This window comes from Chenopodium quinoa, unplaced genomic scaffold, assembly GCF_001683475.1.
Source record: "Chenopodium quinoa cultivar QQ74 unplaced genomic scaffold, ASM168347v1, whole genome shotgun sequence".
In the NCBI taxonomy this organism is placed as follows: domain Eukaryota; kingdom Viridiplantae; phylum Streptophyta; class Magnoliopsida; order Caryophyllales; family Amaranthaceae; genus Chenopodium; species Chenopodium quinoa.
The window spans coordinates 6,625,976-6,639,205 of record NW_018742390.1 but is presented as its reverse complement, the minus strand read 5'-3'; the positions used below and the strand labels follow the sequence as shown (position 1 = coordinate 6,639,205).

At 37.4% G+C, this 13,230-nt stretch overlaps 1 protein-coding gene across 2 annotated transcripts in view; it reads right to left on the bottom strand.

Moving 5' to 3' along the window:
- Positions 1 to 777: 777 nt before the first annotated feature.
- LOC110700466 (NAC domain-containing protein 21/22-like) overlaps positions 778 to 13,230 on the bottom strand; it is a 36,917-nt gene continuing 24,464 nt past the window's right edge. For both annotated transcript variants that reach the window (XM_021878012.1, XM_021878019.1), the window contains exon 3: positions 778 to 1,505. In XM_021878012.1, coding sequence (XP_021733704.1) covers positions 963 to 1,505 — 543 coding nt within the window. In that variant the 3' untranslated portion in view covers positions 778 to 962. The remainder of the gene's footprint in view (positions 1,506 to 13,230) is intronic.

Below are 13,230 nucleotides of genomic sequence, written 5' to 3'. Positions count from 1 at the left end.
TCCGGCAATTATTTCAGATGGATAACGTCAACATGATCTTTTTACCAGTAATGGAGAGATGACCTTACGCTGCCTACACCCTCCAGAGAGAGTTTACATGATCACCCGCCAAGTTTCATGCGGGAAATTCTAACTAATGATGGAGCTCAAGAGGGGTCAAGTGTGATACAAGTTGATGGGTCCTGGAATAAGCAGACAAGGAGATCAGGAATGGGGTGGTACCCAGATGGGGTGGAGGAAGATGAGTTCGATGGTCTTGGAGGTGCGACACATGGCCTAGCTCAGTCGGCCATGCAAACTGAGATGAATGCTTGTATACATGGTCTTAAGTAGGGAGCTCTTCGACAGCTAACATCGATAAAAATTTACACGGATTCGGAGAATATGGTTAGGATGCTGAGGAATAAAAGCAACATCGACGTTGATCTAAGATGGACAGTGGATCATATTCTTCGTTTGGGATCAGCCTTCTCCTGGTGTAGCATTCAAAAAGTAGACAAGATCAAGGTACAAAAGGCACATTTGCGGACAACAGCGGCTAATACTAGTTTACTGTCTTTTAATAATGTTTAGTAGTGTTTAGTAGTGTAGTTTGTTTTAGCATATGTCAAAAAAAGTTAAAATAAAATAAAAAAAGTAAAAAATCAATCATTAAAGATCCAATAAAATAAAATAAAATTAAGAGTCCAATTTCCAATCATCAATCATCTATATATATATATATATATATATATATATATATATATATATATATATATATAGATATATAGATGATTGATGATTGGAAATTGGACTCTTAATTTTATTTTATATATATATATATAACTTGTCTCACGAGCAAACCAAATCTTACATCGCTACCTTCATCCCAATAACTTATTTATAGGGTTATTGGTTTATCTTACATTGTCGATAAGAAAATAATAACTTGACAATTATTTCCGTTTAGAGGGAGTTTTCGATCAATAATCGTTCCACATGTGAGGCAGCAATGCAACTTCAGACGACAAATAACTTTCAGAGCTTGCAATCTCCCCTATACTCGACGAACCATTTAAGTTAGGGGAGGTTTCCATTTTTGTAAGCTGAGTTAGGACAGCTTCGAGCACCTTTCGATCACATGCTAAAGGACTTAGGTTTATAGAGGTTGAGTCATTTTGGATTACAGTAGTGCAATTGAAAGTAGTCAAGGTTTGATCATTTTGAGTGGCACTATTATTAATAGGATAGATGTGAAAACTTTGGTGATATAACAACGGATTATTGGTATTATCATGGTTGGCAGATGATGAGGTAATGGAGAAGCAGGGCACTTGCTGGTAAGAATTACTCGTATCTGCATTTACTTGAGTTTGGTTAAAGGTGATGTAGGAGTCCATTAATGATGGTAGGCCGAATGATGAGCTTGTATCTTCCATGGAGTTGCTCTCCTTATCAGTACCGCCTTTCGAACATATTTCTGATCTATTCTTATAGAAAACCCTACAAAGGACCCAATCTTCTTGCTTCAAGTTAATGAAAAAACTGTATGAGTTAGCATATAGATAATGTGCATAAAACTCTAGAATATTTCAAATATCAATTATTTACCTTAAAAAATACAAAGTTATTAAGTTAAGTAACATGTGTGAGAAACTTTATCTACTCATTGCATTCCTTAAGTTTTTATTTTAAGTATTACACTATCTTAAGTTGACTTTTAAAATAAAAATTAATTCAATTATGTTTTATATACAATAGTTTAACAAGACATGCTTAGTGATATAAAAATTGGACCATTAATATCTTTAACATTTTAATAGAATATGTACCGATGAGATTTTTGTTTATTCACCATATATCCTCGATATTTTTCAAGTTCACCATATAATCTTGAGTTGCTACAAAAATTCACCATATACCCATAATGACAACAATATGAGTGAAATTTGATTAATTATTCATCGAAACCACCCTAGATAGATCTTTTCCCCATTCCTGAAACCGCTCTTCTCCTTTCCTTAACTCCCGAAACCACTCTAAATCCATAACCATATCCGTATGATTGATTTTGAGGATGAGAAAAGAAAACTTGGGGTGCTTTGTGGGTGAGAAAAAGGAATGTAGGAAGTTTCGTGGGTAGGGGAATGTATTTAAGGTGGTTTCGGGTCATAATTAACCCTAATGACTAATGAAGTTTACGGTCATTAGTTATCAAAGGTTAGATGGTTTATTTTTGTGAAACTAGGGGGTATATGATAAATTTAAAAAGTTTAGGGGCATATGGTGAATAAACAAAAAACTCAAGGATATATGTTGAAAAAAACAGTTATTAAAATGTTGAAAAATGAAAATAGTCATTGTAACTAATTCAACAACATATTACATTATTACATGACAAATTTTATTTGTTATGCATTAGTTAAAAATACAAGTTAATCCATTAAATAAATACTTTGTACTATAAAAAAGAAAATTATTGTAATTGAAATATATGTTAAGTTATGGTGAATTTAATTTTGATATTTACTATCTCCACGTGGCCCTTCTTGTTTTAATATCTTAACTAGATTAGTACTCGTGTGTTGCACGGTGGTTGATTAGTAATTTTGTCTATAATTTTTTATCTTTTGTTGTTGATAACTTTCTAATATGATTTGGCTCGTTATTTTTGTACGAAAAATTTGTTATATAAATATATTAAAAAAAAACATGAACTTAAAAAAATTAGTTATAAAATGCAGCATCATAATGTAATATTTACTATGTTATTAAAAATTTAATAAAATGAAGGTTAGATTAAATATATTAATGTTTTATAAATGTATAATTCATTAAGGTTATACGTTTAGAGTGGAAGCCTAATAAATGCGTATTTACTATTAAAAAATATATGTATTAATTTGTTCAAAAAAAATAGTGTATAATTAGCTACTAATATCTATGTCTATTTAATATTGTTGTATTATGAAATCCAAAAGTAGTGTGGATTATATACAACAATATTGATGTCAAATTCAAATTTTCACACCTAATTGGTCCTAGTTTCTAGCTAGAAAAAGGCACAAAAAAAAATTGATGACATCATAGGTAAAAATTGAAGGGAAAATTTTTTATGAGAGTTTGACACGTAAGCACTTTAAGAAATTGATGACATCATTAATGTTTTGCTTTAGTAATAGTTAATAGATGGTCAAACTCACTTCTATTTTTTATTGTCGACCTAACATCATTTTTGTAAATTATTATTTCACTCTTTTGACATTTTTTAGTTTTGACATTTTTTAGTTTTCAACAATCTAACTAATTTTATTGCTTTCTCTGCTCTTTTTTATCTTCCTACTTTTGGTTTATGTTATTATTATAATCTTACAATTTTTCGTTAATAAAAAAACACCACTTTTATCGGTTCTTACCCCACCACATGGTCCATAATGATAATGATAATGATGATGATGATGATGATGATGATAATAATAATAATAATAATAATAATAATAATAATAATAATAATATTTCAATAAAAAAATCATTTTTCTGTCCTACCGAAAAAGTTTTTTTTATTTTTTTATTTTTGAAAAAAAAGGACCCACTTCCTAATTACTACTTCATTTCATTTTTGATGAATAGTAACTGGAAGGATTTAAAATAAATAATGGAGGGAGTACCCCATTTATATTATAGTACATTGAAATAAATTAAATTTGGAAAAATTGTAAATAATAATATGACCTTTGTCTAATCTTTCAAAACACGACCTTTTGATTATCCCAAAATAATATGCACCTCTAGCGACATTTTCTTACAATAGAATAAAAACATTTGTAGCCTTTATCATGACATGTGTTGCATTGTTATGGGTTATGCTGTTTAATTTTAATTTTTGTAATTAAACCCTCCTCATTATCAGCCCGTCCCCTTCCCTACCAACCATCATCCCATCTTCTTCTTTCTGTCACATAACCACTAACAGCCTAACACTTCTCTCATAACTCGTAGCCATCACCCCATCGACCCGTTTTCAAGCTGGGGACATGTCGTGAATTGGTAGATTTCGTTTTGTGTGTGGGGAGAGTTATCGTTGGCAACTTGGTGGAGATGGCGTTAGGAGGGGTGGGTTGAGGAGATGGTCGTTGCGGTGGTGTTGAGGAGGTGGTTGTGAGGAAGAGGAGAGAGCTAGAAAGGATGTGGTTGTAGTAAAGCGAGAGTGAGAGTTAAGAGGGTGGCAAGAGCGTGTTTGGTTTCGAAGCATAGTAAGATATTTTTGACAGGTTTTCCGGTAACATCACCAGCTGATGGTGAAAAGTCTTGTTTCTTCAATGTTCGGGTGTTAAGTGTGAAGACTGAGGAGGGATAAAGGGATCGGAGGAGAGTTTAAAAGGGGGTGATGATTGAGGGTGCTAGATGGTGGCTGGTGAGTGCTACTTTGGTGATGCTCATGTAAGAAATTATGGAAAGGGATAGGGAAGGGAATTTTTTTTTTACAATTTTTTAAAATGAATTTATATGTTAAAATAAATAATAAATCCTCTAACAAATTACAATGTGACATGTGTCTGGTTTAATCTATTAATCAAGTTCTTTTTTTTTTTTTTGAAAGACATCTATTAATCAAGTTACCAACACTTTACTTTTTGTTTTGAACATATGCACCCAAAAGTCCTATTATTCTTAGATAATCAAAAAGGTCATTTTATTTTTACAATACTGGCCAAGGGTCATATTATATTATTGTTGATAAGTTTTTAGTAAATTTAATATCTTTAAACAACAACATATTCGTCAAATAGTATCAATTACAAAATAAATGGAGTAATATATGTACTCTATCAATAGTAATTTTATGTTATACTCAATAACAAAAGATTTTTTTTTTTTTGACAAGAGCAAAGGAACAAGCCAATTTAAAAATAACTAAGCGTATTCGAGCGGCAATTCCTAGCAATATCATTGGCCTTCTTGACTTGGTCTCTAGCGACCTTAAGAATTGTGCATTTTTTGAAAGAAGCACCCATTTCCTTTATCTCATTTACCGTCCACGAGATCTCAATATTCTTACCTTTTTTGTCTTGGAGGTTGTTAAGGAGTGATATTGAATCCGATAGGAAAAAGAGTCCTTGCATGCCCTTTACACGAGCCCACTTCATGGCTTCCAAGCATGCCCAAGCTTCACACTGTAGTGTAGAGTTTGCTGCCCCATGTCTTCCTCTTTCAGTTAGGATCATCTCCTCTTCAATACCCCTGAGAGACCATCCGATCCCTGCCCTCTTGGTCTTTTTATCCCAAGAGCCATCCACTTCAACCTAGACGTTTTCAAACCCCTCTATTTCTTGTCCCAATTGGACATGATTAAACCTTGGTGGAAGGGAAGGATCATCCCTTTCCTCGCCCACATCATTATGATGCCGCTACTCATTATGTGTGAAGGTCTCATGATCACACATTGATTGGTTGATGAATTCCTCAACCAGGCTTGCTCCTCCATTTGTACCATTGAAACTTCTCGCATTCCTCGTTTTCCATAGTCCCCATAAAGTCGCAATAAACAAAACAATACGGGTACTATGCTTATCATCCTCGCTATTGAACAGCAGGATAAAATATTGGATCCAATTTCTCAACGAATTGAACCCAGTAGAGTCAGAGAAAATTTCTAGGGACTGTTTCCCCAGGGCTCTTTTGCTAGAATACAGAATCTGAACAAGTGTTGGATATCTTCGGGATCCACCCTGCAGTAGCCACATATATCATCTATTTGGATACCCCTTTTGGTTAGATTCTTCTTGACTGCAATTCCATCATGGTAAAGATTCCACACAAAAATCTTCCATTTCGGTTGGATGTTCATTCTCCAAATAAGCTTTACAAATTCATGATCCTTTTCATTATGGATCTCCCCTCGGCTTGAATCCTCTTCTTTCATAAGGAAATAGTACCCTGTTTTTACCGTATATCCCCTTGTGGGATGGAACTTCCAATAGATGAAGTCATCCTTGCTTGTTGAGGGTAGTTCCATTGATAAGATAGCCCTTACACTTTCCCAATCAAAACAGTCTCTCACCTTTCCGATCCTCCAAGTGCCTGTTTCCCTGTCAATAAAATCACTAATCTTCCAATTCCTTGCAGCCCCTAGAGTTTTCCTGGAGTTAACAATTGGAGCCTCTCCACTGACCCATGGCATGCTTATGGCCTTGATCTTATCTCCATTACCGATTTTCCAAGCAAACCCCTTCTTGAACACATCTATGACCTTTTGTATGCTTGATCTTCCCATTGAGGGATTCCCTCTCCGGGCATAGCACATAGCAAAAGAACAAATCCCACATGGTTGCATTCCTCTGTGCACCCTTAACAAAAGCAACTGCGGATTTAGGTGCATCCTTGTTGCTTTTTTGAACAGGAGGGCATCATTTAGAGTTGAATACCCTCTAATCCCTAGCCCTCCCATACTTTTAGGAGATTGGATGACAGTCTTACTTACCCAGTGCATACCTCTATTCCCATTATTGGACCACCAGAACCGAGTGATTAAAGATTCAAGCTTGTTGGCGATGCTTTGTGGGAGTTTAAGACATTTCATAACATGCGCTGAGATACTCACCAAAACCGTATTAATGAGGACTAGTTTAGCAGCTTTTGACACACACAGAGGGGCCCAAGACATAATTTTTTCAGAAACTTTGTCCACCAAAAACTGGAAAGAGTGTCGTTTCCTTCCCTAGATATCTATTAGAGCTCCCAAATGAATCCCCATGTTGTCTGTTTCAGCCATAGCTAGGATCCTTCTCAGATCTAGCTTTATGCCATTATCCACCCCCAAAAAAAAATTTACGAATGATTTTTGTAGATTTAATTGTTAGCCTGAGGCAGTACCAAACCTATGCAGGATGTACCTAATGCATCTACAAGCCCCTTCATTAGCTTTGAAAAACATCATAGCATCATCATCGAAGAATAGGTGAGAGATGGAGGGGGATCTCCTTGAGACCCTCAAACCTTTAAACTGGTTGATATCCTCTGCTAGAGATAATATTCTAGAGAGGATGTCCATACAAAAGATAAAGAGTTAAGGGGATAGAGGGTCCCCTTGCCTCAGGCCACCCTCAGGCGAAAAGTGATCAGTAACTTTCCTGTTGATGATTGTTTTATAACTCACTATCGAGATGCATTGTGAGATCATCCTATTCTACTGTCCTGAGAACCCATAAGCTTGCAGGGCCTTAAGCAAAAAGAGTCAATCCACCCTGTCATATGCTTTTGACATGTCAATCTTGATTGCTGTGAAATTCGAACCCTTTTTCAAATTAATAAGGTGCATTAACTCATGGCTCAGAAAGATGTTATCCTCCATGTATCTCCCTAGAATAAAGGCATGCTGATTCTCCGAAATCAACTTTGGAAGTATTCCCTTTAACCTAATCACTAGGCACTTAGAGATGCACTTGTAGATTGTGTTACAGAGGCTAATCGGCCTGAACTAATTAGCAAGCTCTGGAACTTTTACTTTTGGAATCAATACCAGAAGGGATTGATTCCACTCTTTGAGCATGTTTCCAGATCTCAGAAATTGGTGGACACTATCCAACACTAGTTGACCTACCTCTTTCCATTAAACATGAAAGAAATCAGCAGTAAAACCATCCGGCCCTAACAACTTCGAACAGTGGATGTCTGATAAGTCTATTTTATAGTGTATTACTAATTGATGTTTACTAATTGATGTTTTCTAGTGTTTTCGTAGATTTGGTTGACTTTTGCAGGGATTTACACTTTTGAAGTATTTTCCCGAGATATTTTGGAGCAATCACGAGCATTGGAGAAGCACGACCAGAGTTTATAGCCTAGGGCCGGTTAGAGCCATCGAACCGGTGATTAAAGGCTTGGTATGTGTGATACCGGGGCATTTGGACTGAGTATTCAAGACCCGAAGAGGAAACCCATATTGGCCCGAAGAATTGGAGTCCAATCGTAGTCCAAATAGTGGCCCAAGAGAGTCGCCCGGCCAAAAAGGCTGGCGCATGGAGGCGCGCCCGGCCGGGCGGGAGAAGTAAAGGTCGGCGCACGGCCAAAGAGGCTGGCACCGGAGGCGCGCCCGGCCAGGCGAGGGAAGCAAAGGCTGGCGCCCGAAGGCGCGCCTGATCGGGCGGTGCCTTGCCCGATCGAGCGCGTGTTATTGTTAGGAGACGATTAGCGTCGTTTAAGTTTGTTTTAGTTTAGGATTCTTACGGTGTATAAATACTTCTCCGTAAAACAAATTTAGTACTGTTTTTACCTTCTTTTTACTCTTTCTTAATTTTTCTGAGACTTTCTCTCTCTAACTCTTTTCTCTCTCCTCTTAAACTCTTAGTATTATTTTCTCTCTATATAACTCTTGGTTTAATTTCAGTAATTTATTCTCTTTCTTTGATCATGTCTCTTTTAATTGTCTTGATTAGTTTAGTTTTAATTATGTGTGAGTAGTTTTATTTCTAGGGTTGATGGGGATCCATAAATAATATGAAGGGGTAATTTATTGTTGTTAATTATCAATGCTAGATCAATTTCCTATTGATTGATTTAATGCTCTGTGACTAGATTAGGCCTATCTTTTATGCATGAGTTTGACAATATTGATTCAAGATTCGAGAGATGAGAATTGATGTTTAGGTTTAGTTTCAATAGGCAGATTAATTTATAAATGGTTAAGTCGAGATTCGAGAGATGAGATTTAATACCGGTAGATTAATTCTGTGATTGTAATACGTAGCGAAAGCCCTTTACAATCTGGTTAATTGATGCATTGATGATTGACTATTATTGATTATTGATATTGCATGATAATTTCCTATTGAATTGTTTTAATGTTTTACAATTGCGGCTTGTAAAAGTATAGCAATATTAAATTGATGAATCGAGCAGATGTTAATTTGATATTAAAGGCTATTTTCAATAAGAACTTAGTTCTAGTAAATTGCGAGAGCCTGTTAGATCTATGTTGATTAATAAATTGCGAGAGCCTGTTAATCATGTTATTTATGCAATGTCAATGATTGATTACTATGTTTTACCCTGGAGTATTATTTATTGGTGATCCTATGTCCTAGATCCTTTTATATATTGTTTTCTCCCTATTCCTATTCTTTGTAGTTTAGTCTCATACTCAAATATAAATATTGGTTACTTAGATAATTTAGATTATAATAATTAATTAGGAGTAAAAAGACTTGTTTCCCTGTGGAGATCGACCCTACTTCCTTATCTACTTTAGTTAGAGGATTTAGGAATTATTTTTGATTAGGGGATACGAATTTACCCTGTCAATGTCGAACATAGCCTTTTTTATTTCTTTGTCTGTGGAAGGCTTGTCAAGCCATTCCCGATCTGCGTCAGAAACGTTAGGGATATCCAATTCCCTAAGCAGCAGATCAATATTCTCCCCATGGTTGGCTTGATACTCTGATTTGTAAATACCTTGAATGGATGTTAAAATTACCTTTTCCACCTCCTCTTGCCCTTCTCATTCGTTAAAGTGAAGATCTCATTGTGTAACTGTCGTTGTTTTACTCTTCTGTACATTGTAGGGGTTGGGCAGTCACCATATTTGATCTAGTTTAATTTCATTCTTTGTTTCCAGAAATCAAAGCTAAGCTGGTTCTCCGGGATGAGCTGATTTATGAGTTTGTTGTACCCTCCCCCCCCCCCCCCCCTTCTTGAACCGAGTTGATATTCATTCCTGTGTCATGAAGCTCCTTAGAGACCTTTCTCCAGTTAACCCCCCAAAGTTTTTTTTCCACGCACCAATATTTCATCCTTGTTCTCACCCCCAACAGTTTCCTTGCTAATTGGAACATAGGAGAGCCACCAACTTCCACGTTCCATTCTCTTTCCACTATTTCCTTAATCTCTTAGAAGCATAGGCACCAATTTTCAATTTGGTATGGCCTATTAGAAGCATGGGTGCTTCTTTTTGATAAATAGGTTATAGCCACATGATCAGAACAAATAATGGGTTCATGCACTACTATTCCATCTGGCGAGTGCTGAAACCATTCCTCCGTTATATAAGCACGATCTAACCTTTCAAAAATGAGATCACTTCCTTCCCTTTTATTGCTCCAAGTAAACCTTGGCCCTGAGAAAGGGACTTCCGTGACATTGCTACTAAATCTCCAATCTAAGAAGGAGTTGATACCTCTAATTTGATTCGAGCCCCTAATTTTTTCGGTTCCACTTTCTACTTGGTTGAAATCCCCCATTACAAGCACATTTTGAACTCCTCCAATATCCTTTGGAGTTGTTCCCAAACAATTTTCCTATTCTCTACCTAAGGCTCTCCATAAAGAAACAAGACATACTTAAAACTTCCATTAGCTTCAAGAATTTTACAAAGGATAAAGTTTTTTGTAGCATAAAAGCATTCCACTACATCATTAGACCAACCTAACACTAGGATCCCTCCACTACTTCCATCTGAATTACAACCAAAAATTAAAGTAGGGTGCAACATACATAATTTACTAGTCGCATTAACAAAATCTATTTTTGTTTCTGAGATATCCATAAACAAAGGTAACTTCCAACGATAGAGCCACACTAGATAGGGAATTGCAAGAGACTGTGGATCATTTAAGCCCCTGCAATTCCATGCCACAACTTTCATATTCCACTTGTAGGCTGATCTGGTCCAGCCGCCTCACCATTTGAAGAGATCTTCACTGATTCAAATGTAGAGATTTTCAAGCAATGTCCATGTCATCCACTACCAACCTTAGAGCCGAGGTCACCTCTTCGCTCTTTTGTCTCTTGAACGGCTCTGAAGATGAAGATGAGAATTCTAGAAGCCTTTGTTTTTTCCCATTTCTGAATATCCTCAACTACCTCGACCCCTAGATCCCGAGCCATGTCCAAATCCAGATCCGAGAGAGCCTTTGAAGAAAATTTTTCACTCTTTCTCCATATGTTGAAACCCCCTTTCTTGGAAAACCTATGAAGCCTCTTGAGTCTTTTACGTTCAACCCAAGTTGAATCTGAATCACTATATTAGACTAAGTCATCATCACAAGAGTACGGGAGATGCCCTATAGCTTCCCTTATCCTTTCCCTGTTGTTACAACTATCATCATAGCTAAACAACTCAGTAAAATTAAATGAACTAAGATGTGATACCGGAGAGTTCGGTGGATTAAATTCCGTGAGAGGAAGGTTAGGTAACCCTCCTAGATCCTCCGAGGACAGTTGCAAGAAGGGATGCATAGTGGCTCTTGAAACTCGGTGCAACTCCTGTATTTCTGCCCTTCTCACATTTCGAATGCCCAAAGCAAGGACCGTGATTGCTTCCATTATACTTGCATACTCCTCAATTGAAAGATTTTCTTCATTGTTCCTTCTCGTTGCCACAATAATCGAGTCCGAGAACCCTATTGCACACCAAAGCCATTTCCAGGCCCATTAGTTGTTGGAGAGCTTCCCCTATGGCCCACCGAGTCCGGTTGCTGCTGCCTATCAATCCATATCGGAGTTACGGCCCAATCTGAATCCCAACGGCATGGAATATCGTTCTTGGCCCTCCTCCTTGCCCAATAATGGTCTGCGCTAAAGAGGACTCCCCCACCTCATATGTCGAGCCTACGAAGTTGGGTCGTGGTGGGGGTGGCGGGCTATGCATAGGAGACGGAGGAACCCATCCTCCCACAACCCGAGTACCAAGACCCGAGCCCAAGTTCAGCCTATGCGATCCACCTTGATTATCATTAAATAACTGCCTTCGAACGTTGCTTGTAAGAATACCCAAATTAGGGTTTTGCTGCCTCGAAACTACAAATTCGGCTTATGGATCATTGCCTAATCCAAACTATCTTGCAGGAGACATAGCTAAATCCGGTTTAACCGGTTCAATCCCATCAAGCTCAATTATTTTCGAATCATCCGTACAGAAGTCTTCATTTCCCGAATGGAAATGATCACTTTCATTGCTTTCTGGCGACGATGAGTGACCCTCAAAAGGATGCCCAACCTCAAACGCTGCTTCTCTTAGCACCCTTCTATAAATCAGGTTGTCTTCTGGGTGGTTGTGGTGCCTAAAATCTACCCCCGTGTTGCAGATCTATACTAGTCTGGTAAGCCGCGTATGAAATTGGAATAAAATGGATATTCCCTTGGACCATATAGAACCCATATCCCGTCGGCTTCCACTTCATCGAGCCTTTGCCTAACTTGTCTTCTTGCGTTGACATGGTGTAGAGGGCAGCGAGACGTGGCGTGTCCTGCACACCCACAAAGCATACAAAACCTTTATAAACCCTCATATCTCAAGTACACCCAAATAACCCCATTACCGTCCAATGGTATGAAACACCCCGGGATTAATGGAATTGATAAATCCACTAAAACCCTAGCCCTAAGTTCTGCTTGAATTGGTAGCCCTTCCCCATCAAGATCCAACTCCTCAATGTAACCCACATGCCTAAAAATATGTCTAGCCTAGCTTTGCATGAGATAGGCTAAAGGCAACCCATAAACCCTAACCCAGAGCCTAGTTAGAGTAAAATCATTTGGTGTGGGACATAATCGATCTGATATTGTCTAAAATTGATGATTCTCCCTTCAATAATTGGTGTACTAACCCGAACCAATGCTTGCTGGTCCTCACTCATACTGCATTCAAATAGGAAGTAAGGTCCCGACCTATATACCCTTATTTCACCACTTCTAATCCACCTTAAACTTATTATTTGTTGAACCATTGAGACAGAAGGGGGTGAGGTCCTACGAAGAGGCCTATCACACTCAAGTTAAAATTAATGTTGATATCTTCAACATCAAAGTCTAGAGGGTTGGGTATTAGGGGTCCCCCTCTCAGATCCATGTTTTCATGCTCATTATGAGCATTTGATGACTGATTGTTATTACTCATATTAAGACAAGAGGAATGAAAGAAGAAGAATTTAAGAGGAGAGGTAAGACTGGAAGAAATGTGAGAAAAAGACAAAAGAGAAGAATGTAGAGTTGAGTTGTATTTGTTGCAACTCTTTTGCTTTTATAATCAAACTATAGTCCTTGGTAGACGGAAGGGTATAAGCGTGGGGAGTAGGAAAGTTGTGTAATGAAACACTAAACTATAGCGAGCCGCCTCTATCTAACCTTACTGCACCCGTAAAAGAGCATTTAATGCTATATGAGTATTGGCTGCATTAATCGGCAAGGAGGCTCCCAGCTTTCCTTGGAAGGAGAAAAAGCTTAGGAAAGGTTGTAGCCTTTAATTGGAAATCGAGA